Below are 26,695 nucleotides of genomic sequence, written 5' to 3' on the forward strand. Positions count from 1 at the left end.
CATGTTACAAATGAGGAAAATTGAGGCAGAGTGATGTAACTGGCCCAGCAGTTACATCAGGCCTGCTCACAACACAGCAGGCCTGGGACCCCTATAACTTGGATCCTGGTCTGTCTTGTTCTAAAGAGTCAAATCTAGGAAATGAGGAAATGAAGTTTGGGATGGGCCCAGGCCTGGGGCTTCCACTCAGCTCCCTTGCTTGGTGCTGGAGAAACAGAGGCCCAGAGATGGGGCTCGGCTTGCCCGCGTTCCCGCAGCAGCCGGCCAGAGGCCGCTGCCGTTGTGCGCGAGGCTGGATAAAATGAATGACTGGAGGGCGCTCTGGAGGAGGGGCCGGCGGAGGGGAGATTTGTGGCGCAGACCGGGGATCAGGGGTCCCCCGCTCTCTCAAGGTGGGGCGGGGCCGTCTATCTGGGAGGGCGGGGCCTCCCCGAAAGGCCCCGCCTCCGCCTCGACCGCCCAGCAGAGCTGCGACCGGGGGAACCCAGTTTCCGAGGAACTTTTCGCCGGCGCCGGGCCGCCTGCGAGGCCAGGGCAGGACACGAACGCGCGGAGCGGCGGCGGCGACCGAGAGCCGGGGCCGCGGCGGCGCTCCCTAGGAAGGGCCGTACGAGGCGGCGGGCCTGGCGGGCCTCCCGGAGGAGGCGGCTGCGCCATGGACGAGCCACCTTTCAGCGAGGCGGCTTTGGAGCAGGCGCTGGGCGAGCCGTGCGATCTGGACTTGGCGCTGCTGACCGACATCGAAGGTGCGTCAGGGCGGGCAGGGCTTGAAGCTGCGCCGGGTGGCGCAAGTAGGGGGCGCGCAGGTGCCTCCCTGGCCTTTGTCTCCCCCACGGGCGCCAGCTCCGTGCTGTGCTCGCACGGGACTTCCCGGTGTCTCTGAGCTGCGTGCCGTGAGCTTCGGTGTCCGGAGCCTCACCGAGCCTCCCTGGTTCCCGCCCTAGCGTCTCGGGCTGCGCGCTTGGGGGTGAGGGCTCCTGGGCCGGGCCGGGGTCCCTTGGCGGCTCCGGGCCGGGACACGTGCGCCCCTACGCGTCCCAGGCCGGGTGCCGCCCGACCGGTGACTCTCCAGCCCTGTGGTGGCCACGGCTGAAGCTGGGGACCCGGGCGTCGCCGAAGCTCCGCCCCAGCCCCAGCCGTGACGTAATTGCGAGGTTACTCACGGTCATTCCCTCCGGCCCGAGAGTTCAGCTCGGCGTTGGAGCTCTTGCGCATGCGCACGGGCGCTGCCTCGCGCCCTTCCCCCGCCTTGTGTCGGGTTCTGCGGGTCTGCGACGGGCATCGCCTCCGCACTCATTCACTGACATACACTGAATGCCAGCCCCCGTCTTAGGCACCGAGGGTTTACAGACAGACCTGGGTACCCCCTCTTTTCGGGAACACAAAAATCTCCCGGGAAACCAAACGGGTTATTTAGTTGCACCTTGGGTGGAGCGAGGCTGGGGGAGGGCAGGGATGTGGCTACTTTGGGTAGAGCGGTCAGGGACTTCTAAGCTGAGACCTGAGGGTCACCCCCAGGACCAGCAAGGAAAGATGTTTTCCAGGCCACGGCAAGGGAAGGGCAAAGGCCTCGAGGCAGGGCCTAAGTGTGAGGGGTTAGAGGCTTGCAAAGGAGTGAGGTCAGGGAGGAGGAGGACGCGAACCGACTTGGTCGGCCAGGGAAATGGTGGAGCAGAACAGTGGCACCGGCTTCCATCTTTGGAGCATCACGCTGGCTGTGATGAGAAGGGGTTTGGGGCCAAGGGTGGCACCAAGTGCCAGTTAGAAGGCCCGTTGCTTCCATTTTGTAGATAGAGCAAACGGAAGCCCCTAGCAAATTGCCTCCATGGTTTCGGTGCAGGAGTTTCAGCAACACTGGCTAAGTTGCACTTGGTTGATGAGGAAACTGAGGCCAAGGTTGCAGGAACAAGATGCCTAGACTCACAGCCTGAATGGATATGTCCATGGAACCCGTGGCCGCCCTGGGGTTGGCAAAACAGATACATCTATGCCACCACCACTCCTGCCCTACTGCAGCCTTGCAGATGAGCCCAGCTGGTTGCCAGCCCCAGAAGCTTCCCAGCCCTCCCTCCTTCCCCCTGGGGCTGGGCTAGGGGAGGACCCCAGAGGAGAGGCCCTGATTGTGAGGCTTTTCCAAAACAGCCTCCCCTATCCCTGGCATGAGGGGTTGTCCTTCACTGCCCTCTGGAGTGATGAACCCTGAAATCCCAAGCCTTAGGGAGATCTGGGCCTGATTCAACTACCAGTTCCACATCACTGGGCCCAGTGAGTGTAGTCCAAGAGGCAACGTGACCAAGCCAGGAGGACATGCGCTTTGGGGTCAGAGCTTGAACCTGGACACTCCTCACTTCCTTTGTCATCCTGCTCAAGCCCTCTCACCCTCTAAACCTTAGTTTCCACCTCCAGAAAAATGATGCAAACCCTCCCTTCATGGGCAAGTTGGACAACAGAATCTGTTCTGGGCCACAGGTCTGATACAGACCTTTGTTTGTTTGTTTGTTTGTTTTGCAGTGGTGCAATTTTGGCTCACTGCAAGCTCCTCCTCCCGGGTTCACGCCATTCTCCTGCCTTAGCCTCCCGAGTAGCTGGGACTACAGGTGCCCGCCACCAGGCTTGGCTAATTTTTTGTATTTTTAGTAGAGACGGGGTTTCACCGTGCTAGCCAGGATGGTCTCGATTTCCTGACCTTGTGATCAGGAGACCTCGGCCTCCCAAAGTGCTGGGATTACAGGTGTGAGCCACTGCTCCCAGCCCAGACCTTTCTTACTGACAGAATCCGGTCTGGGCCACAGGTCTGATACAGACCTTTCTTACTGACTCATGGATAAAAACATTGTCTCTCCAGACCCAAAGGCCAGGCATGGGCAGCCATGTGGCCCAAGGTCTAGTCTATGAGAGAGTGGGGGCAGTCCTAGCTCCTTGAAGACTGGGGGCAGCCCCTTCTCACTAGGCAGGGCTCAGCTTTACCCACTTCAGTAGAGGATTTTTCAGTTTTTATTCAAACTTCCTGTTTTTCTTCCCAATTCCACACATCTTTTTTCATTGTAGAAAAATTAGAAAATGCAAGTGAGCAAAAAGAAGAAAATAAAATCTTTAGACCAGGGGTGGTGGCTCACACCTATAATCCCAGCACTTGGGAGGTCGAAGCAAGAGGATGACTTGTGTCCAGGAGTTTGAGACCAGCCTGGGCAACATGACGAAATCCTGTCTCTACAAAAATAAAAAATTAGCTGGGTGTGGGTGACATGTGCCTGTAGTCTCAGCTACTCTGGAGGCTGAAGTGGGAGGATTGCTTGAGCCTGGACTTAGAGGCTGCAGTGAGCTATAACCGTGCCCTTGCAGTCAGCCTGGATGACAGAGTGAGATTCTGTCTCAAAAAAAACTTTAAACCTACCACCCAGAGATAAGCCCTGCTAATTATGTGAAAGAGCTTTTCTTCTCTCTTTTTCTTTCTCTGTCTCTGTCTCTCTCTCTCTCTGTGTGTGTGTGTATGTGTGTTTGGGGATGGCTGCACACTCTTCATAAACTTTTTTTTTTTGAGACAGGGTCTCGCTCTTTTGCCCAGGCTGGAGTCCAGTGGCATGATCTCAGCTCACTGCAAACTCTGCCTCCCAGGTTCAAGAGATTCTCCAGCTCCCAAGTAGCTGGGATTACAGTCGTGCACCGCCACGCCTGGTTAAATTTTGTATTTTTAGTAGAGATGGCCATGTTGGCCAGGCTGGTCTCGAACTCCTGAGCTCAGGTGATCTGCGCACCTCAGCCTCTCAAAAGTGCTGGGATTACAGGGCATGAGCCACCATGCCCGGCCTTCATCAATTTTTTAAAAACAACTTTATTGAGGTATACTTTATGTATCACAAAATTTACCCATTTTAAGTATATCATTCAATGATTTTTAGTTAACTTTCTGAGTTGTGTGACAGTTACTAGCTGTAGAACATTTTTATCACACAGTGAGATCCCTTATACTTCTTTAGTCAATTCCTGTTCCTGCTCCCAGCCCCGGGCAGCTATGGATCTGTATGTATATATTTATTTATTTATTTATTTTTATTTTTTTATTTTTTGAGACGGAGTCTTGCTCTGTCGCCCAGGTGGGAGTGCAGTGGTGCGATCTTGGCTCACTGCAAGCTCCGCCTCCCAGGTTCAAACAGTTCTCCTGCCTCAGCCTCCCGAGTAGCTGGGATTACAGGCACCCGCCACCACGCCAGGCTAATTTTTTTGTATTTTTAGTAGAGATGGGGTTTCACCATGTTAACCAGGATGGTCTCGATCTCCTGACCTCGTGATCTGCCGACCTCTGCCTCCCAATGTGCTGGGATTACAGGCATGAGCCACCGTGCCCGGCTGGATCTGTATTTTTATAAATTAAAATAGGGTCCATTGGTTCACAGCTGATTGGAATCTGCTTGGTTCCATGTCAACAGCCAGACGACAGTAAGGTTCCCTCTTATTACCCACCTGATTCCCTGTCGATGGACACCTAGGTTGTTTTATATCTTTATAAACTGTGCTGCAGTGAACACTGAGGCTGGTCTTTTTTTTTTTTTTTTGAGACGGAGTCTTGCTCTGTCACCCAGGCTGGAGTGCAGTGGCACGATCTCGGCTCACTGCCAACTCCGCCTCCCAGGTTCATGCCATTCTCCTGCCTCAGCCTCCCGAGTAGCTTGGGACTATAGGTGCACGCCACCATGCCTGGCTAATTTTTTGTATTTTTAGTAGAGACGGGGTTTCACCGTGCTACCCAGGATGGTCTCGATCTCCTGACCTCATGATCTGCCCGCCTCGGCCTCCCAAAGTGCTGGGATTACAGGCTTGAGCCACTGCGCCCGGCCACTGAGGCCAGTCTTTGCCCGGATCCTCACTGTGTTCCTAGGATGAGGTTCTGGGAGGGGAATTGATGGTCAGAGGTCAAGCCTGCTTTTGAAGCTTCTTCTACCAGGAGTGGAGCTGAGCAGGTTTGATAAGGTCTGAAGATTTGGGGGTGGAAATGCCAGATCCCTTGAGAGACATGAGGGATAAGAGGGGGCCAGGCCGGCCTTGAGTGCCAGAGTGCAGAGCTGGGCTGGATGTGAGGACAGTCGGCGGTCGGAGCAGGGGCACACCAAGCTTCAGTTCCCTCTGGCTGCTCGGATGGAGGATCATAATGTGAACAGAAAACACTAATTGAGTACTTATTGTGTTCCAGACAGTGTGTTGATAATCCCACTTAATCCCCTGACAACCCCAAGTAGGTAGACATATGATGAAGATGACAGCCTTGAGGACCAGAGAGGTTAAGTGACTTGCCTGAGATCACACAGCCAGATGATGGCAGAGCCAGAATTCAAACCCAGGCTGTGGGCTCCAGAGCCTAGCTCTTAAGCTCTTAATCACTGGGCTCCTAAGAATGGGGATGAGGGGTTGAGGGAGGCTCCTCCACAGGGGCTATTCTGGGGGCCTGGAAGTGGGTCACAGAGGGGTCAGAGGCTATGTGGCTACCTCCCCATCCCAGTCCAGAGCAGTGTTTGAGTCATCAGACTGGGAACCAGCCCTGGTGAGCCAGCCAAGGGCCTTGGGCCCCATCCGGTCCTGCTGCCTGCCACAGCCAAACTCTCGTCATGTGAATGGATTTGGGGATGGAGCTGCCTCTATAAGTCCTTGCATCTGTGGGTGAAGGCACTGCCCTGGCTATAGTTTTCCTGGGTTTGAGTCCTGCCTCTGCACCAAGACCTCAGGTGAGCCTGTCTCCTCCTGGGCCTCAGAGTACCTTGCGGCTGTCGGGGGAGGATGGATCAGGAGATGGCCCTGTACCTGTGTTGGGGATTATTGTTAAGCCCATGGCAGTCTTCACCTCCCTGCTGAGGATTAATTTATCCGATTTTGCACAAGCTTATGAGTGCAGAAGAGGCAGACGGAAACAGAGTTCTGGCCAAGAGCCTGGAACGGGGCCTCGGGTTCTCTTTCCTCTGCCTGGACCCTGTCATGTCTGCTCTTTTTCTGTCGGACCCCAGATGTCTGCCAAGCCCCATCAGAGGCTGCTTCCCAGAAAGCCCTTCTGGGTGTCATCTTGCCCTGAGCAGTGCGTTCTCAGAGTTCTGATGTCCCTCCCAGCATGCCCAGCCCAGCCACGACAGGGCCTTGCTTCTAGTCATGTGTCTGGCTGTTTGCTGGGTCCAGGCCAGCCCTGGTGGGGCACACTGGGGGCCCGCTCTGCCACCCCATACCTCTCCCCAGGATATCTCATGCCCCCGTTCTCTCCCTAGTCCCACCAAGCACTGGCACTCCTTAGAAAACACAGCTCTAGACTAGTTACTGCCCCAGCTCACAGCACAGAACTCCCCTGGTCTCCAACCATTCATGGCTCCCTAGTGCTCCAAGATAAAGTTCCCTTGTCTCGGCCAGGCGCAGTGGCTCATGCCTGTAATCCCAGCACTTTTGGGAGGCCGAGGTGGGCGGATCATGAAGTCAGGAGATGGAGACCATCCTGGCTAACATAGTGAAACCCCGTCTCTACTAAAAATACAAAAAATTAGCCAGGCGTGGTGGTGGGCACCTGTAGTCCCAGCTACTCGGGAGGCTGAGGCAGGAGAATGGTGTGAACCCGGGAGGCGGAGCTTGCAGTGAGCTGAGATCGCACCACTGCACTCCAGCCTGGGCGACAGAGCAAGACTCTATCTCAAAAAAAAAAAAAGTTCCCTTGCCTCAGTGTGGCATTCAAGACTTGCAAAGATTGCCAAACATGCCCCTCCTATGATATTGCCCATTTATCCAGAACCCCCACCTCAGGCACAGCCTGCTGTGGTATGGTGCCACTTCTCCCTCATCCCCGTGTTGACAGCCCCTCAGGGGTGGAGCCTGAGGGGGTCTCACCTATCAGACATGTTCCCCTTCCCATGCCTTTTTCTGCCTCTTTGCATCCAGCCTGTCTAACCCCAGGGCAGCAGAAAGTCCTCCCAGTGCGACCACGCATTGCTGTTTCTCCTAGGGAAAGTACCTTGCCCTCTCTGAACTGTGGGGGCCTCCCCTGAAAAGCAGGAGATGGAGGCTGTAGGATTTGCTGCCTTTGAGCCCCCAGGGGTTCAGCCCTAATGCATCTGAAGGGACAGGGTTGGGGGGATGGAGAGGAGGGTGCTGGGAGTGAGTCCAAGGAGGCAGTGGGCAGGTGGCCGGGAGTTACCTTCCGCCCAACATTCACCTAGCTGGACACAAACATCCTGAGTGACCCGGTCAGCTCCGGGCAGGAGTCACTGCCAGCAGAGGCCTGGGATCTGGACTTTGCCTGCTGACAGGTGGAGCCCAGGCCGGCCAGAGGAAGTGCCTCTGACCTTGTCTCCTAGCAGCCACGGGCCATGTGGACATGCCTTTTGAACCTGAGCACTGACAGTGTGTGACAGCCTGCACCATGTGCTCCACAGGGGCGGCTGTGTGTGTCGGGGGTGAGGTGGGGAAAGCCTTAACTGGCTCAGGGGTGAGAGGTCAGGGAGCCATTGAGACTGGCTCCCAGGTGTGGGTCCCCTGCTGGGTTGGGGCTTGTGGGAGGTGGGACGGGGCTGGGGGTCCATCCCCCTAGGGGGAATTTGTGGCCTACCCCGAACCCTGTTTGAGCTCCTTTCCTAATTGACTCCCCATCCCTGCAGCTGTCTCCCAGCAGGCCTTGCCTCTACATGCTGCCCCTGCCAGGCTCTGCGGTCCCTGTGCTCCCTGCAGCTAGAAGGCTGGGATCAGGGGTCTTAACAAGCAGCCCTACTGTATGACCTTGGACAAGTCCAAGAATCTTCAGGTTCTTAACAATGTAAAGGGAACAGTACTAAAAGCAGCTTCTTGGAATTGTGGGGATCCGATGAGTGAGGGCTTTAAGCAGTGCATGGCACATAGTAGGCCCTGAACCAATGCCAGTTAGTGTTATTATTATCACCATTTAGCCAGATGCAGTGGCTCACGCCTATAATCTTATTGACTTTAGAGGCTGAGGTTGGAAGATTGCTTGAGGCCAGGAGTTCAAGACCAGCCTGGGCAACATAGCAAGGCCCTGTTTGTTTTAGAGAAAACAAACAAACAAATCACCATTTAGAGCACCTAACCAGTACCTGGCACCCGATAGGTTTAGCTCAACAAATGTTAGCAGCAATTACCCAAGGAGCCTGTGCTGGAAGTTTCTAGGATGTACCAGGCTGTGGTTCCAAGTTCTGAGCATCTACCATGTGGTGGTCTGGAGTTGGTGAGAGACAGGATGGGGCTGACTAGGCCAGTGGGGAGCACCCCCCGCCACGGGGAGCAAGCACCCTATCCTTGGCTTCCATGGAATATAATCGATGCTGGGCACAGTGGCTCACGTCTGTAATCCCAGCACTTTGGGAGGCTGAGGCAGGAGGATCGCTTGAGTCCGGGAGTTCAAGACCAGCCTGGGAAACATTGTGAGACCCAAACTAAAAAAATTAGCTTGGCATGGTGGAGAGTGCCTGTCGTCCCAGCTACTCAGGAGGCTGAGGCTAAGGCTGGAAGATTGCTTGAGCCCAGGAGGTCGAGGCTGCAGTGAGCCATGATCATACCACTACACTCCAGCCTGGGCAACATAGTGAGGCCCTGTCTCAAAACAAACAAACAAAAAGAACCTGCTGAGGAAGCAGTGTTTCTGGCTGGGGGAGGAGGGGCAGAGTGGCCATCTGGCCACAGATGGTGGTTTCTGTGCAAAACACATCAAGGCAGCCTTGGAAATGTGAGTGAAAGCACCTTCAAAGTTCTGGTCACAGCCTTGGGACTAAGCAAAGCCACCAAAAGTACATAAAAGACAATGACCATCACCCAGTGCCGGTGATGCTAGAAGAAAAGGGAATATGTTGTAGGGAAGGTTGTAAAGGGCTTTATCTTTTCCAGACCGGAGCCTGGCAGCTTGAAAACGTCTTGCTGCCTTCATGTGAGCTTTAAAACAAGCTGCAGAGAAACAACTCAAGAGGGAGAAATATATATGTGTGTGTGTGTGTATATATATGTGTGAGAGTGTGTGTGTGTGTGTATATATATATATATATATATTTTTTTTTTTTTTTTTTTAAGATGGAGTCTCATTCTGTCACCAGGCTGGAGTGCAGTGGTACGATCTCGGCTCACTGCAACCTCCGCCTCCTGGGTTCAAGTGATTCTACTGCCTCAGCCTCCCAAGCAGCTGGGACTACAGGCACATACCACCACGCCCAGCTAATTTTTGTATTTTTAGTAGAGGCTGGATTTCACCATGTTAGCCAGGATGGTTTCGATCTCCTGACCTCGTGATCCACCTGCCTCTGCCTCCCAAAGTGTTGGGATTACAGGCGTGAGCCAGTTTGTTTTTAGAGACAGGGTCTTGCTCTGTCACCCAGGCTGGAATACCATGGCACAATCACAGCTCGCTGCAATGTTGAACTCCCGGGTTCAAGGGATCCTCCCACCTCAGCCTCCAGAGTAACGGAGACTACAGGCTCATGTCACCATGCCCAGCTATTTTTAAAACTTTTTGTAGAGATGGGGTCTTGCTACATTGCCCAGGCTGGTCTCGAACTCCTGGGCTCAAGTGATCCGCCTGCCTCAGCCTCCCAAAGTGCTGTTATTACAGGTGTGAGCCACCGCGCCTAACCTTAGCACTGCCATTTTGACTGAGAACAGGTGCCCAGCAGCAGGGGCTACTCCCAGAATTGCCACTGCATCAGGCCCGTGGGTTGTTTTCAGCTGCCAGTGATAAGTATGTGCCCTGGGCCACTTCTCAGACAAGGTGTCTGAATTGGTGCCGACCAGCATCACATGTAATCGCCATCTCACAGGTTCTGTTGAGGGTAATTCCGCACACCTGTAGCTCCGGGAAGAGCCTAGTGGGGAGGAGGAAGCGTGGCTCTGAGGTTTATAGGGTGGGACGGTCAGTATGTTGGGAGCTGGCGTGTGGAGGGGCACAGACGAGGGAAGAATGGGAGGTGGCATCAGAGCAAGTTTTGATGGAGGAATAGGAATTCGCCAGCTGGAAAGGGCATTCCTGGTGGAGGAAACAGCCTGGCCTTCAATAGTGTGTGGTGTTCAGAAAGCAGGCAGGGAAAGGGAGGCTCAGGGAGACACCAGTTAGGGGATGGGGGTGGAGGCAGACGAGGGTGGAGGAAGCCATGGCTGGAATCTGCGCGGCCTCTGACTGGGGTCCCTGTTGTGGTCAGCCCTGTGCTGGGTAAGGCTGGGGTCACAGCTGGTTCAGGCCCTGACAGGAGGGTCCCCCAGCTGAGGCCCAGCCTCTAATTTGGCAGGGCAGGTGGATAGGTCTGGGGGGGTGGTGGTTAGGAAGCCTCCGGGAGGAGGCAGTGCTGGAGCTGAGCCTTAACGAGCTTCGTGTTGTCCTCTCTGTCCTTGCACTCTGCACACACTCACTGAACTGCGACAAATGAGGACAGCTGGTCAGGGCAGAGGCAGGCTGGAGTTGGGGCTCACTGCTGTCCCCTGCAGGCTGGGGCTGAAGGGCAGGCTCTGGGGTCCGCAGAATGGGGTTTGTGTACCAGATTCTTCACATGGCAGCTGTGGGACGTTGGGCACCAGGCCTCTGTCTGAGCCTTAGTTTCCTCAAGAGAACCTGCGCCCAGGTGCACCTGGGGCTCCAGCCATGGGTGCATCCCATTCCGGGAAGAGCCGGCACACACTTGTGCCCCCGGGGCAGCCATGAGTGCACAAAGGGCAGCCTGTGCCACTGCTGGATACACGACCAGCTGAGAACACGAGAACCGCCGACTCCAGTTAGGAGGATCAAGGAGGTGCCTGGTGGGAGCAGAACAGCAGGTGGGGTGCAGCCCAGCTCCCCGGAGGGATGGTGGGCACCCATCCTCACCCTGCTGCCTCCATTAGCAGGCCGAGGGTGTGCTCTGGAATCCCACGAGCCCCTGTGCTGCGTCCTCCCCTGTGGCTGACCCTTCTTCACAGTTGGTGCAGCTTTGTGGTCTGCAGTGCAGGGAACAATTTGCAAATCCCTTTCCCACCCATTCCCTGGAGAATTGGGGTCCTTGGCTCAGATGACAGACTAACCTGAGTTGGAATCCCAGCTCCTTGGTGGCCGTCCTGGCCTCCACCCCCTCACTGCCTCCACTCCTCCTGTCCTTCCCACGCCCACTGCAGGGCCTTTGCACACACTGTTTCTTCTGCCCTCCCTTCTGGCGCACTCCCTCATATCATTCAGTCGTCCTTTCAGATGTTACCTCCTAAGATGGGCTGCCCTGACCACCTCATCTACAGTGGCCCCAGTGCCTGGCACAGGATTGGCACACAGTAGATATTGTCAGAGAGATGGATCTGGATTCTGTAGACAAGGCTGTGGGGGCAGGTGGAGAGCTCCCTCTTCCAGGAGGTTGTTTGGGGTTCAAGGCCTTGTGTGGGTTGTAGGCTTCTGTGCTGGTCAGCGTTGGGCCCTGCAAGCGCGTGCTATGAGGCCTGCCCAGGATTTCCCTCATGGCCTCGCGGAATACATCGGCCAGAGTCATTAAAGGGCGCCCGCATCTGCCTTCAGAGAGAGATTTGAAGGTAGAACTGGGGAGGGATGCCAGGTGGGGGTTCAGGTTTCCTGTTGGGTCCTGATAGAATCAGGGCAGGAGAGGAAGAAGAAGAGGGAAGAGGAGGAACCCAGGCTTGGGTAGGGGTGGCAGGGCTTCACAAGCCTGGGGAAGGTGAACGAGGGAGCAGGTGGGGCCACCATGGCCCAGAGTCTATGCCTCCTCTTCCTTCCTGTGTTGAGAGTGTGTGTGGGAACCACAAGGGCCTTCTCAGTGTTCGTGGGAAGCCCGGTTCACCCACAGGTGGGCCGCAATTTGGGTGCCACAGTGAGCCTCTAGAGACCAGCTCTGCCAGCTTCCAGGACAGGGACTAGGGGAGGCAAGAGAGGCTGTTCCTTAAATTGTGCACCCAAGGTGCCTCAGCTGCCTTACTCTAGACTGGCCCCGTTAAGTCCCCTTAAAAAAAAAAAAAGACTCAATTGAATGGTAATGGAGCTCCCACGTGAATACTGCAAGTATCAGGCAACTCACTACCTGACTTTCCAGTTCTAAACCATTCTAATTGCTGTAGAGAGAACTAACCTTTGTTGAGACTGTTGAGTGATGGATGTTTTACACACTTGCTCTCCCAGAATTCCCACCTCTGGAGATCGTAGGTGTGGGAGCTCAGAGGGTGGGGAGTGGACTGTCCCCATCACACAGCAAGTGAGGGGCTGAAGGAAGAGCAGGGCCTGGCATGTAGCCCCAGATAGCCCACTTGGGTGTGTCTCTGAGGGAGGCTGCAGGGCTGGCTCTAGCGTTTCCTTTTTCAGTCTTAACCTGGTGACCAGCTTCCACAGAAACTGGCTTGGTGGCTCACGCCTGTAATCCCAGCACATTGGGAGGCCGAGGCGGGAGGATCACCTGAGGTCAGGAGTTCGAGACCAGCCTGGCCAACATGGTGAAACCCCATCTCTACTAAAAATACAAAAATTACATTTCATTACAGGTGTGGTGGCACACACCTGTAATCCCAGCTACTCAGGAGGCTGAGGCAGGAGAGTCACTTGAACCCGGGAGGCGGAGGTTGCAGTGAGCTGAGATTGCGTCACTGCACTCCACTGTGCTCTGGGTGACAGAGCCAGACTCTGTCTCAAAAAAAAAAAAAAAGAAATTGGCCAGTAGATCAGCCCCGGGGGAGAGTGAGCCAGGGTTTGGCCAGGCCTTGTTTCAGAGGTTGGCCATGGCCAGTGGCACCCAGGCCCTTCCCCCTTCCTCGGGGCATCTTAGCTTAGTCTGTGCCCTCTGCCCAAGGGCCGGCCCTCTGTTCCCAGGTCACACCCCCTCCTCTTGGAAGGCCCCCTCCACCCCACCCCCACCAGAGTCTTTAATGACTCTGCTGCCCCTGAGGCTCAGAGAGCAACCGCCCTCTCCCATCGCGCTTCCTCAGTGGGATGGGAGGGGGTTAGAGCAGGAAGATGAGACAAATAAAGACACAGTAAGAGGCAGGAATATGTGGTAAAGCCAAGATGGGTAAGGGGAGGGGACAGTGGCCCTGGCCCTGCTGTCTCAGGCTAGTATCTGCTTGTTGGTCTCACCACATTCTAGGCTCAGAAACTGGGGAGCAAAGTAATGAAAGAACCAGGCTGGGAGGCCATGGGGAACTCATGCCTGGAGTTCAGCTCTCAGTGTGCTTTTGGGTCAAGGACGCTTCCCTGTCTTAAGTCACTCATGTCAGAGCCTTTGCCAAGAGCAATGCTGTGTTTTGTTTTGGGGGTGAAGGAACACCCGCGGGCTGAGGGGAGGGTTGGGCCATGCTAGAGAGGCCGTCTGTTGTCCTTGAACCTCCCAAAGCTGGGAAATAAGGGCCTGGGCTGGACGGCGGTGGCGAGGACAGGGTGCAAGAGAGACATGGCTGGGTTTTCTTGCTTAGGGTCCTGAAAAGAGAGCAAGGTTGAGGCCACAGGGACTCCAGCCCCCAATGGACTGCTGAGTCACTGGGTCTGCCCAGGGTTCAGGCACCTTCCCAGGTTGCAGCCAACTGGGGCGGGGACCGGTCAGAGGCGCTGGCCTGCAGGTTGGGGCAGAGGCAGGCTTTGCTGGTGGTCTACTTGGCTGCAAAATCATCTGGCCAGGCTCTCATCACGTGTGTGTGTGTGTGCGCGCGCGCGCGCGCGCAACTTTTACCTTTGACAAAAGAGGGAAGACAGCCCCAGGCACCTCCTCAAAAGAACCCTAGAGCCTGTCACCCCTTCCTTACCCATCTTCTGTCCCAGGGACTGCAGCCCTGCCTGGCCTCCCAGGGCCCTACAATGAATAGTGGGTCGGGATTCACTTGGTGACTGCTGGGTTGTGAGGCCTTGAGGGGGAGGGGCAGACTTCACCCACTCGGCAGAGGGACATCGGTGCTGGCAGTCAGGAAACCCTTATGTCCAGGCCTCAATTTCCCGGAAGTGACCTGTTTTCAGGAGTGGCCTCATCCCATACCATCAGCCCCGCTGTGGTGAGGGGTGGCCCCTTCCTGGGGCTGCCCTAGAAGGGGGAGGTGCCTGCACCCACCGCAGCTACCACTCGGCAGCCCTTGGACTTAATTAAACGCTTCTTGCGTACTAAGTGCTGCACCCGTATTATCTCCCTTCTACCATTCGACGCCAGGGAGATAATGAGTGTCCTGTTTTCTGGAGGAGTAAACGGAGGGTTGGAGCGGTTAAGGCTCGCTCAGGGTGCCAGCGAACCAGTGATTTCGAACACAGAGTTCTGGTGTGTTGCGCCAGGACTTCTCTGCTTTGACCCTTTAACGAAGGGGGCGGGAGCTGAGGGCCAGTGACCGCCAGTAACCCCGGCAGACGCTGGCGCCGAGCGGGTTAAAGGCGGACGTCCGCTAGTAACCCCAACCCCATTCACCGCCGCGGGGTGAAACTCGAGCCCCCGCCGCCGTGGGGAGGTGGGGCGGGGGCCGGGGCGGGGCCCTAGCGAGGCGGCAGCGCGGCCGCTGATTGGCCGCGCGCGCTCACCCGATGCCCGGCCCGCAGCCCCGAAGGGCGGGGAGGGGTGGGACCTGCAGGCGGGGCGGGGCTGGGGGCGGGGCGGGGCGGGGCGGGGCGGGGCGGGCGCACCGCAGCGTTCAACGGCTTCAAAACTCCGCCGCGCCTTGACAGGTGAAGTCGGCGCGGGGAGGGGTAGGGCCAACCGCCTGGACGCCCCAAGGGCGGGCGCAGATCGCGGAGCCATGGATTGCACGTTCGAAGGTATTTTTGGAGGCCCCCCGCCAGCCCTTTATACAATGCCTCCGTCTCCTGCAGGTTCTCCTCGGGTGGGCGGGCATGCGGGCTACGGAACTTGAGCAGGAAAGAGCCCCTTCCCGAGGGAGAAGGTGTGACAGTTACCAGCTCGCTGGGGAAGTGGGGGGCTACCTCCAACCAAATTAGTGCCCCCTGCAACTCAAGGGGGAAGGGTTTGCTTAGAGACCCAACAGCAGCATCCCGACCTAAGAGGGTTTGGAGGGAGAGGGTGGTCTTCTTTACATTCTCTGCACCCGCTTTGGGAGAGGACCAGGAGGAAGCAGGGAGGAGGGCCCGTTGTCCCTCTGTCTGCCACAGCGTCTGCCCTGTTCGGCACCCCTGCCTATTGTGGGCATCTTAGACTTTTCAGGAAGACAGTGGGAGCCCTAGATTGTCAAAATTGTCAGTTTTTCTTTCAGGCCTCAGTTTCCCCCATCTATCGAAGAGGCTCACACGGACTGGGGTAAAGGGGTGGGAAACCCTGCAGTTGAAAGTCCATTATGACTTGATGACTTGTGACCTGGGGGGTCCACAAACCAGGAGAGGTTTCTACTTGAGAAGCCAGGAAGACTGGGACTGCCACCCCATCCTGTTCTGCCAACTGCTCTAGGAAATTCCCCTCCTGCAGTAGCTTCCCTACCTGGGTACCTGTCAGTAGGAAATGTTGGGTCTCCACTCTGTGCCAGCTGCCTGCCAAGCAAAGCCTCGGGCAGCCCTACCAAAAAGGGTTAATCTTTTCTGTTGTACAGATGAAGAAACTGGGGCCAGTGAGAGGAGGCTGTTGGTCCAGGCTCCACTTCAAGCTGGTGGTGGGCAGGGCTGGGAGCTCAGGCTGGGGATCCTGAGAGCACTGGAGGCCCCCATGGGTCCTGTAGAGCATTCTGACCCAGTAGGTGCCACCATGAGTGGGTTAGAGGGCCCTGGGCTGAGCCAGATAGGCTGCCAGTCACCAGCTGGGGGAGAGGGCCCATGGCCAGGTGGGGCTGAGGTGGGAGTGTGTCCCAGTCTGTATGAGGAGGAAGGAGTCAGGACAGACAGCACTTGCTTTTACAGAGATGAAATCAAAGCCCTGAGTGGCCAGGCCTGGGTCTTGAGGCCACTTAGCTGCAGCCAAAGCCTGGACTTGAGCCCAGAACTCTACACAGAGTCACACTGGTTGGCCATGTGGCCAGCAGCTGGCTCGGCCCTAAGCCTTGGTCTGTTCCACTGAGTAATGGGTTGGTGATGGCAGCCTGGCTCTTGGCTTCTTGGTGGGGCAAGAAAAGGCAGAGAGACAATAGATTTGGGATTTTGTAGACCTGGGTTTGAACCCCACTGCATGCTCTTGGGCTGCTTGTGGTCCTCCCTGAACCTCAGTGTCTTTTCTTGTTTCCAAGTTGAGGTGAGCTAATCTTTTGAGGTAGTCTAGGGTAGTGGCCAGTGGTTGGGGCATTGGAGTCAAGTAGGGTCTGGACTCAGTTGACTCTCTGACTCTATAAGAACTTAGGCCAGTAAGTCACCTCTCTACAGCTCAGTTTCTTCATGTGTAGAATGGGGCCAATGATCACATCACCCTCTCAGCTGTGGGTGAGGATTAGGGGTCTTGCCTGGCCCCATCAATGTGGGTAGCCCCACAGCGGGCCTGGCTTTTGGACCAGACCCACCCTTCTGACATGGGCCCCCACCCTTAGAGTCCTTCTAGTGTGGATGAGGACCCTGCTCTGATCTGGGGTCCTCTTGGGGGACTTCCCTGTCTGCCATTCTCTTTGGGGATCCTGCGCTGCCCTAGGAAGAGTGGGCCCAGGCTGCACAATTGGTCCTTGGTCACAGAGGATCCCACCACTTCTTCAGGGCCTCAAGGCAATCCTGCCTCTCTCTGCACCCCTCTTCCCCCTATAAACTGAGGGGAGGGGAAAATCACCCACTCCTCAGCAGTTTCTAAGTTGCTTTGTCAAATTCAGTGCCCAGAGGATCCTGCTGGGGGGGCGTTTTAGGATGAGACCAGGAGTGGCCAATGGCGGGGTGTGGGGCCCATCGCTCCTATATGAAGACCCCCTCTACCCTAGGCTGCTCCTCCCTCCCCATCCCCATCTCCATCCCAAAGACTGGAGCTGCTGGATCTGTGGATGGAGGCATGCCCCCCGTTTCACACATTGAGAAACAGGCCCCAAGTGGGGCCAGGGAAGGCTGCACCTGGGCCTCTGGATTCCTTTTGTTCTGTGTGGGGTCGGGGGTGGTGGACTGTGGAGAGGGCAGGAGAGCTGTCTGGAAGGGTTGGTCACCTCATGGGCAAATGCTTGGAAGCTGGTCTGAGTCCACGGTGCAGTGTGTGTGTGTGTGTGTGTGTGTGTGTGTGTGTGTGTGTGTGTGTGTGTGTGTGTGTGTGTGTGTGTGTGTGTGTGTGTGTGTGTGTGTGTGTGTGTGTGTGTGTGTGTGTGGACTCAGAGGTGGATGTCTTGTAGAATGCATGCCTCTTGAAGACAGGAGTAAAAGTTTACCACTATCCACATCAAGATACAGGACATTCCCAGCTCCCCAGAAAGTCGCCTAGTTCTAGGCAGGGATTTTTCTCATTCACAGCCAGGAACAGTGCCTGGCATAGTGTGGGCACTCAGCACATGCTCATTGAATGAGTGAATGAATGTGAGCCTGCTGTTTGCTGTGGACTAAGGATGTTTCTAGATGTTTGGGCAAATACTGGATGGTGGGAAGAGCTCAGGCTCTGAAGTCTGCTGTCTTGGGCCCGACCCTGGGCTCAGCCCCAGCCTAGCTGTGGGGTAAGATTGTTAGCCTTGTGGTGCCCACCTTGTCCAGGTATTGTGATGCACTCACAGCAGCAGGCATTGCTCTAGACAGCACAGGTACTTGCAAAACGGCTGTGTGTCCGGGAACACCAGCTCCTGTGGGTGGCTTTCTGTCCCGGTGGCATTGCCCACACATACAGCTGTGTGCCAACAAGGGTTGTGCAAATAAGGTTGTGTTTGGATGTGTGTGATGCCCTGTTTGGGGGTCAGTCTCTGCCTCGCTCACGCATCCTCTTCTCCTTTTCAGACATGCTTCAGCTTATCAACAACCAAGACAGTGACTTCCCTGGCCTGTTTGACCCACCGTATGCTGGGAGTGGGGCAGGGGGCACAGACCCTGCCAGCCCCGATACCAGCTCCCCAGGCAGCTTGTCTCCACCTCCTGCCACATTGAGCTCCTCTCTTGAAGCCTTCCTGAGCGGGCCAAAGGCAGCACCCTCACCCCTGTCCCCTCCCCAGCCTGCACCCACTCCATTGAAGATGTACCCGTCCATGCCCGCTTTCTCCCCTGGGCCTGGTATCAAGGAAGAGTCAGTGCCACTAAGCATCCTGCAGACCCCCACCCCACAGCCCCTGCCAGGGGCCCTCCTGCCACAGAGCTTCCCAGCCCCAGCCCCACCGCAGTTCAGCTCCACCCCTGTGTTAGGCTACCCCAGCCCTCCGGGAGGCTTCTCTACAGGTAAGGGGGATGTGTGGCGGGAGGGGACACCCAGGGTGGGGCTCTGAGGAGCACAGGAAGAAGCTTCTGCTGTGATGTGAGTAGAGGTCTGTGCAGGCTTTAGAAACTGGGGCTCCACTCGGCTGCTTGAGACGCCCTGTTACTAGCAGTCCTGGTGTGCTTGTTGCCAGGGTAGGCACAACCTCGGACTGGAGGCCTGGCTTGAAGCCAGTGCATTTGCATCAGAGCCCAGGCAGGGACTGTCCACAGGAAGCCACATGGGGCAATGACTCATCCAAGGCCCGTCGGTGATAGAGACCTGAAGAGCAGGTTGAAAGTGGGAGAGGGAGGTCTGTGCCTGCAGCCCCAGGCTTTATTTCTGCAGGAAGCCCTCCCGGGAGCACCCAGCAGCCTCTGCCTGGCCTGCCACTGGCTTCCCCGCCAGGGGTCCCGCCCGTCTCCTTGCACACCCAGGCCCAGAGTGTGGTCCCCCAGCAGCTACTGACAGTCACAGCTGCCCCCACGGCAGCCCCTGTAACGACCACTGTGACCTCGCAGATCCAGCAGGTCCCGGTGAGGGGGTCTGGCCAGGGGCTGGGGAGGGGACAGCCCCGGCCCAGACACACAGCTTACGGCCAAGCGTCTCCCACCCTCAGGTCCTGCTGCAGCCCCACTTCATCAAGGCAGACTCGCTGCTTCTGACAGCCGTGAAGACAGACGGAGCCACTGTGAAGGCGGCAGGTCTCAGCCCCCTGGTCTCCGGCACCACTGTGCAGACAGGGCCTTTGCCGGTGGGTGATGTGGGCAGGGCATAAGGGAGTGGGGTCTGCACACACACATGCCCACCTGGTAACATGTGCCTGGCCCTGCAGACCCTGGTGAGTGGCGGAACCATCTTGGCAACAGTCCCACTGGTCGTAGATGCGGACAAGCTGCCTATCAACCGGCTGGCAGCTGGCAGCAAGGCCTCGGGCTCTGCCCAGAGCCGTGGAGAGAAGCGCACAGCCCACAACGCCATTGAGAAGCGCTACCGCTCCTCCATCAACGACAAAATCATTGAGCTCAAGGATCTGGTGGTGGGCACTGAGGCAAAGGTGTGCAGAGGCCTGCAGCGGCACAGACCGGGGTGTCCCTAGGAAGGAACAGATCAGGGGCGACTGGAAGGAAGAGAGGGAGTGAGACTGAGCCTGGACAAGCAGGGAGTTGGACTTCAGCCTTCCCAGGCCTGGCCAGCCTCGTTTATTTAGTTAAACTGGTTTGCAGGCCTCTTCAATAAAGGTGGGGCTGTGCTAGGCATTGGGGATGCAGCAATGAACAAGACAGGCAAAAATTGTCCCTCAAAGAAGAGCCGACGTTCTGGTGGGGGAGATGGATGGTAGGCAGGATGAATAAGTGCTCGAGACCACCACGTTTGGCTCATTGCAGAGAAAGCAGGAAGAGGGATGGTGAGGGTTCCCTGGTGGTAGCCAGGGAAGGCCTCCCTGAGACGGCGGCCGGCACAGCAGCAGCTAGCCAGACCCTGCTGTCTGCATCTTACATCCTAACCCTATGCCCGGCCTGGGAGGTGGGTGCTACTAGGTGAGGAACGTTTCAGGTAGAAGGAACAAGTGCAAATGTCCTGAGGCAGTAATGTTGCAAAGCAGCTCCGCACCCCCTTGCTAGGGCCCCCCAACCCCACAACCCCCGACCTGACGGGCCACCTGTGCGCTCCCCCTCCCTCCCACACCGTGCAGCTGAATAAATCTGCTGTCTTGCGCAAGGCCATCGACTACATTCGCTTTCTGCAACACAGCAACCAGAAACTCAAGCAGGAGAACCTAAGTCTGCGCACTGCTGTCCACAAAAGCAGTGAGTCCTGGCTTTATTGAGCTCCAGTCTGGCCTCTTCACTAGCCCAGCTCCGCCTCCTGGCCCCACCCCATCCCTAGCCCCACCTACCCTTGGTTCTGGCCCACCCTCTGCCTCGCCCACCTCACCGTTGGCTCTAGCCCCGCCTTCAGCTCTAGTCCCTTGGTTACCTCTGGTCCTGAAAGAGACCTGGTGCCTCCCTTTGGCCCTAACCCAACCCCATCGAAGCTTCCTGGGCTAGCTTTAGGAGCTACAGTAGTCCCTAGGCCCCCAAGGGCCTAAGCTCTGATTTGGGGTCACATATCCAGCCTTTACTCCTGGTTCTGTTCCTTTCGGCCCACAGAATCACTGAAGGATCTGGTGTCGGCCTGTGGCAGTGGAGGGAACACAGACGTGCTCATGGAGGGCGTGAAGACTGAGGTGGAGGACACACTGACCCCACCCCCCTCGGATGCTGGCTCACCTTTCCAGAGCAGCCCCTTGTCCCTTGGCAGCAGGGGCAGTGGCAGCGGTGGCAGTGGCAGTGACTCGGAGCCTGACAGCCCAGCCTTTGAGGACAGCAAGGTTGGGCCCTGCCACGGTGCCCCCTTCCCCACTCCCAGCCATATCCTCTGAGCCTCAGGACAGGGCCGGGAAGACCCTAACAGATCCTACCTCCCATTTCATAGACAGAATAACTGAGGCCTGGAGCCATGTGGGGTCCCACAGTAAGGTGGGCAGAATCCTGACCCCCCCTTCCCAGCCCCGTGCTCTCTGGGGTCCCTCTGGTTCTGCCCTCACGACCCTGCCCACCCCCACCAGGCAAAGCCAGAGCAGCGGCCGTCTTCGCACAGCCGGGGCATGCTGGACCGCTCCCGCCTGGCCCTGTGCACGCTCGTCTTCCTCTGCCTGTCCTGCAACCCCTTGGCCTCCTTGCTGGGGGCCCGGGGACTTCCCAGCCCCTCAGATACCACCAGCGTCTACCATAGCCCTGGGCGTAACGTGCTGGGCACCGAGAGCAGAGGTGGGACTGGCCAGCCTGGGCATCTTTGGGAGGGACGCTCGGGGGGAGCCCCCAGACTTGTGAACTTGGGGCTCTGGATTTCCTGGGAGCTGTGTCCCCAGCTTTCCCTCTGTCCATAGATGGCCCTGGCTGGGCCCAGTGGCTGCTGCCCCCAGTGGTCTGGCTGCTCAATGGGCTGCTGGTGCTGGTCTCCTTGGTGCTTCTCTTTGTCTACGGTGAGCCAGTCACACGGCCCCACTCAGGCCCCGCCGTGTACTTCTGGAGGCATCGCAAGCAGGCTGACCTGGACCTGGCCCGGGTAAGGGGCTGGCCCCGGCAGAGTGGGCAGGGCAGGGACCCCAGGCCGGGAAGGTGCTGGGTGTCAACCCTTGTTCCTTGCTCCCTGTGCACACCATGAATCTGTCCTGTCCTCCCTGTGCCTGGCCGCGCAGCCGCAGACCCCCACCACCCCTCCAGAGCCTGCTGTGGACGGCTTTTCTGAGCTATGGGGCAGCTGCTCTGACCTCACTTTTCTCACCTGGAAAACCCTCATCCACAGGGAGACTTTGCCCAGGCTGCCCAGCAGCTGTGGCTGGCCCTGCGGGCACTGGGCCGGCCCCTGCCCACCTCCCACCTTGACCTGGCTTGTAGCCTCCTCTGGAACCTCATCCGTCACCTGCTGCAGCGTCTCTGGGTGGGCCGCTGGCTGGCAGGCCGGGCAGGGGGCCTGCAGCAGGACTGTGCTCTGCGGGTGGATGCTTGCGCCAGCGCCCGAGACGCAGCCCTGGTCTACCATAAGCTGCACCAGCTGCACACCATGGGTAGGACCGAGCGTGGGGCGGGCTCCAAGGTGCTCCCTGCTGCCTGTGCTCCACCCACAGCCTCATGCCTGCTTGCCTTCCAGGGAAGTACACAGGCGGGCACCTCACTGCCACCAACCTGGCGCTGAGTGCCCTGAACCTGGCAGAGTGTGCAGGGGATGCCGTGTCTGTGGCGACGCTGGCCGAGATCTATGTGGCAGCTGCATTGAGAGTGAAGACCAGTCTCCCACGGGCCTTGCATTTTCTGACGGTAAGTGGGTGGTGGGGGGCGCTGAGGGCTTATCCCTGCAGCTCTCTCCAGAGGCTCCGTGGGTAAGAGCTACACGGGATGTGGCAGTGGTTACCAGGGGGGCTCCAGGCCAAGCTGGGGCTCGGCCCGGGGTCTGGCCCCAGCCTGTGTCCACTGTGACAGCCCAGTTCCCTCCCCTACAGCGCTTCTTCCTGAGCAGTGCCCGCCAGGCCTGCCTGGCACAGAGTGGCTCAGTGCCTCCTGCCATGCAGTGGCTCTGCCACCCCGTGGGCCACCGTTTCTTCGTGGATGGGGACTGGGCCGTGCTCAGTACCCCACGGGAGAGCCTGTACAGCTTGGCCGGGAACCCAGGTGCTCTCTTACCCCTTCTCTGTCCCGTCTCCTGTCCTGCATTCTCATTCCTGTCCTGTCCCTTGTCGCCTGAACCTCTGGCTGTCTCTGGCCACCCCAGTCCTTCTCCCTGCCTTGGGTTGTTGCTGTGGGGGCTGCAGGAAGGGAAAGGCCTGGGTGCCTCTCGTTCCTATTGGGGCTTTCAGAAGCACATGCAGGGACTGATGGGCAGGTGGCTAATTGGAGAAGTGACCCCAGGCAGCGCCGCTGTGGAGTAAGGAAGTGGAGCCAACAGTGGCACCTTCTCAAGTCGGTTTTCCTTTGGAAGCAGCGTAGGGCAGGCCTCCGTGTTGTCCTGGCCAAGGCTGGTGCTGATGGTAGTTATGTCCACCCGCTTTCCCCTGTCCTCGGCAGGGGCTGCACCCAGGGGCATGCCGGCACTTCCCAGTGGCCCTGCATGCGGCCCCAGCCCACCCAGGAAAAAGCCCTTAGCTTGGAGAGGAGGGTGGGGCCCTGCTCCCCACCCCACTCACCTCCTCCTCTCCACAGTGGACCCCCTGGCCCAGGTGACTCAGCTATTCCGGGAACATCTCTTGGAGCGAGCACTGAACTGTGTGACCCAGCCCAGCCCCAGCCCTGGGTCAGCTGATGGGGACAAGTAAGTGTCGTCGTGCCCTCCTCCAGGCAAGGCCCCTCCGGCAGGATTCTGAGAATAGCTCTGTCCTCAACCCTGCGGAGAGGGCCAGAGCTGGGCTACCGTGCGTGCCATGCGCCCTTCATTCCTCTCTGAGTTTCCTCTCCCCACCAGCCTGTGGGAGGAGACGGTGGCACTTCGCAGAGCCAGGGGCCAGGCTGTACTCTGGTGGGCAGGTGGGGAGGGCCAGCACCCTCCTAGGACCCCTGCCATCTGTTCCGACAGCCAGCTCTCTCCTTCCACAGGGAATTCTCGGATGCCCTCGGGTACCTGCAGCTGCTGAACAGCTGTTCTGATGCTGCGGGGGCTCCTGCCTGCAGCTTCTCCATCAGTTCCAGCATGGCCACCACCACCGGTGAGCCCCCGGCCCCTGCCCTGGCTCCCTTCTCAGCACCCTCGTGCAGCGTGACTGAGGGTTCAGGGGACCCTCCCTCTTCTACAGGCGTAGACCCGGTGGCCAAGTGGTGGGCCTCTCTGACAGCTGTGGTGATCCACTGGCTGCGGCGGGATGAGGAGGCGGCTGAGCGGCTGTGCCCGCTGGTGGAGCACCTGCCCCGGGTGCTGCAGGAGTCTGAGTGAGTGCACAGCAGGTTCCTCCTGCCTGGTCCCGGGCTCAGCCTTCCTCACCCCCTGGGCACTGTGCCTCACTCAGCCTTTGTTCTGTGCAGGAGGAGTCACCACCTTTTTTCCTCAGGGAACTCGAGCCAGGGCAGTGGGGGGCACTCAGCCAGGGCTTGTGGACTGGCCTGACTGGCACTCTTCTGCCCTGGTCCCAACAGGAGACCCCTGCCCAGGGCAGCTCTGCACTCCTTCAAGGCTGCCTGGGCCCTGCTGGGCTGTGCCAAGGCAGAGTCTGGTCCAGCCAGCCTGACCATCTGTGAGAAGGCCAGTGGGTACCTACAGGACAGCCTGGCTACCACACCAGCCAGCAGCTCCATTGACAAGGTGAGGGGTGGGGTCAGGGGCCTGGCAGGGCTGGGGGACTCAGCTTTCCATTCCCTGGTCCTTCTCCCCAGCCCCCAGGGGCTGCAGAAGACCATGGGGTTAGCCCAAGCAGCACAGGATAGGGGGTCCAGCAGACCCTGCTTTTTGGCTAAGGCTTCTGTCCAGAGGAGAGGGGTTGCCCCTATCTGGCCTCAGTTTCCCCATCCCTGGGAGAAGGGGGTGGATGGTATGGTAGGATGCCTTTGGAGGCCCTGCATCAGGAGGGCTGGACAGCTGCTCCCGGGCCGGTGGCGGGTGTGGGGGCCGAGAGAGGCGGGCGGCCCCGCGGTGCATTGCTGTTGCATTGCACGTGTGTGAGGCGGGTGCAGTGCCTCGGCAGTGCAGCCCGGAGCCGGCCCCTGGCACCGTGGGCCCCCATCCTGCCCCTCCCAGAGCTGGAGCCCTGGTGACCCCTGCCCTGCCTGCCACCCCCAGGCCGTGCAGCTGTTCCTGTGTGACCTGCTTCTTGTGGTGCGCACCAGCCTGTGGCGGCAGCAGCAGCCCCCGGCCCCGGCCCCGGCAGCCCAGGGCACCAGCAGCAGGCCCCATGCTTCCGCCCTTGAGCTGCGTGGCTTCCAACGGGACCTGAGCAGCCTGAGGCGGCTGGCACAGAGCTTCCGGCCCGCCATGCGGAGGGTGAGTGCCCGATGGCCCTGTCCTCAAGATGGGGAGTCAGGCAGTGGTGGAGATGGAGAGCCCTGAGCCTCCACTCTCCTGGCCCCCAGGTGTTCCTACATGAGGCCACGGCCCGGCTGATGGCGGGGGCCAGCCCCACACGGACACACCAGCTCCTCGACCGCAGTCTGAGGCGGCGGGCAGGCCCCGGTGGCAAAGGAGGTGAGGGGGCAGCTGCTGACCAGGGATGTGCTGTCTGCTCAGCAGGGAAGGGCGCACATGGGGTGTGATACCAAGGGAGGCTGTGTGTGTGTCAGACGGGACAGACAGGCCTGGCGCAGTGGCTCACACCTAGCACTTTGGGAGGCTCAGTTGGGAGGATAGCTTGAGCCCAGGAGTTGGAGGCCGCAGTGAGCCTGAGTGACAGGGAGAGTCCGTGTCTCAAAAAAAAAAATGACCAAGCATCTTCTTGATGGTTACCTGATGACAATTCCTTTCACAAGAAATCAGTGGGGTGACTGTCATTTGTGGGATACATGACTGCACGTGCGTGACTGTCTGTGGACTTTGTGTGTGGGCTGAGACTAGGGTGAGGAGAGGGGGACCCACCAGCCCCCCGCCAGGTACCTGTGTGCCAGGTACAGGCAGCAGATGCCCTGGCTTGTGTGTGGGCGGGGCTCCCGCGGGGGCGTGGCCAACCTGAGACCCATCCCTGACACATCCTCGTGTGCGCAGGCGCGGTGGCGGAGCTGGAGCCGCGGCCCACGCGGCGGGAGCACGCGGAGGCCTTGCTGCTGGCCTCCTGCTACCTGCCCCCCGGCTTCCTGTCGGCGCCCGGGCAGCGCGTGGGCATGCTGGCTGAGGCGGCGCGCACACTCGAGAAGCTTGGCGATCGCCGGCTGCTGCACGACTGTCAGCAGATGCTCATGCGCCTGGGCGGTGGGACCACTGTCACTTCCAGCTAGACCCCGTGTCCCCGGCTTCAGCACCCCTGTCTCTAGCCACTAAGGTCCCGTGCAGCTTCTGTCCTGCGTCGAAGCTCTGAAGGCCGAAGGCAGTGCAAGAGACCCTGGCCTCCACAGGTCGACCTGCGGCTGCTGTGTGCCTTCGCGGTGGAAGGCCCGAGGGGCGCGATCCCGACCCTAAGACCGGCGGCCATGACGGTGCTGACCTCTGGTGGCCGATCGGGGCACTGCAGGGGCCGAGCCGTTTTGGGGGGGGCCCCCCTCCTTGCTCTGCAGGCACCTTAGTGGCTTTTTTCCTCCTGTTTACAGGGAAGAGAGGGGTACATTTCCCTGTGCTGACGGAAGCCAACTTGGCTTTCCCGGACTGCAAGCAGGGCTCTGCCCCAGAGGCCTCTCTCTCCGTCGTGGGAGAGAGACGTGTACATAGTGTAGGTCAGCGTGCTCAGCCTCCTGACCTGAGGCTCCTGTGCTACTTTGCCTTTTGCAAACTTTATTTTCATAGATTGAGAAGTTTTGTACAGAGAATTAAAAATGAAATTATTTATAATCTGGGTTTTGTGTCTTCAGCTGATGGCTGTGCTGACTAGTGAGAGTGCTTGGGCCCTTCCCCAGCACCTAGGCAAAGGCTTCCCTTCCCCCTCCGGCCACAAGGGACACAACTTAGTTCTTCCCGATATTAGTGGGGGGAGTGGGGAGGGCTGGCTGTATGGCCTCCAGCTGACCTGTTCCCCCTGCTCCCAGGGCACATGGTTGGGCTGTGTCAACCCTTGGGGCCTCCATGGGGTCAGTTGTCCCTTCTCACCTCCCAGCTCTGTCCCCATCAGGTCCCTGGGTGGCATGGGAGGATGGACTGACTGACTTCCAGGACCTGTTTGTTGTATGACAGGAGCTACAGCTTGGGTCTCCCTACAAGTCTGGCATGTCTCACCTCCCCCATCCCGGCCCCTGGTCATCTCACAGCAAAGAAGTCTCCTCCCTCCCGACCTGCCGCCACACTGGCGAGGGGGCACAGGGCCGGGGGAGGTTTCCTGTTCTGTA

The 26,695-nt window shown here is 58.4% G+C and overlaps 1 protein-coding gene across 3 annotated transcripts; it reads left to right on the top strand.

The window, feature by feature from the left end:
- The first annotated feature begins 447 nt into the window (after positions 1-447).
- On the top strand, positions 448-26,204 carry SREBF1 (sterol regulatory element binding transcription factor 1). Of its 3 annotated transcripts, none has more exons than XM_024234358.3 (19): positions 448-746; positions 17,759-18,190; positions 18,555-18,742; positions 18,826-18,960; positions 19,042-19,263; positions 19,903-20,017; positions 20,360-20,580; positions 20,818-21,019; positions 21,139-21,317; positions 21,558-21,819; positions 21,903-22,069; positions 22,252-22,420; positions 22,949-23,057; positions 23,339-23,448; positions 23,536-23,668; positions 23,873-24,038; positions 24,513-24,713; positions 24,803-24,914; positions 25,428-26,204. In XM_024234358.3, the coding sequence occupies exons 1-19, from the start codon at positions 656-658 to the stop codon at positions 25,655-25,657; spliced, it is 3,444 nt and encodes a 1,147-aa protein (XP_024090126.3). In that variant the 5' UTR covers positions 448-655; the 3' UTR covers positions 25,658-26,204. The 3 variants fall into 3 exon arrangements, with proteins under 3 accessions (XP_024090126.3, XP_054391465.2, XP_024090127.3); XM_024234359.3 differs by lacking the exon at positions 448-746 and adding an exon at positions 14,548-14,695; XM_054535490.2 differs by having other exon boundaries at positions 461-746; positions 23,339-23,668.
- The last annotated feature ends 491 nt before the right edge of the window (positions 26,205-26,695 follow it).

Source organism: Pongo abelii, chromosome 19 (assembly GCF_028885655.2).
Source record: "Pongo abelii isolate AG06213 chromosome 19, NHGRI_mPonAbe1-v2.0_pri, whole genome shotgun sequence".
Classification (NCBI taxonomy): domain Eukaryota; kingdom Metazoa; phylum Chordata; class Mammalia; order Primates; family Hominidae; genus Pongo; species Pongo abelii.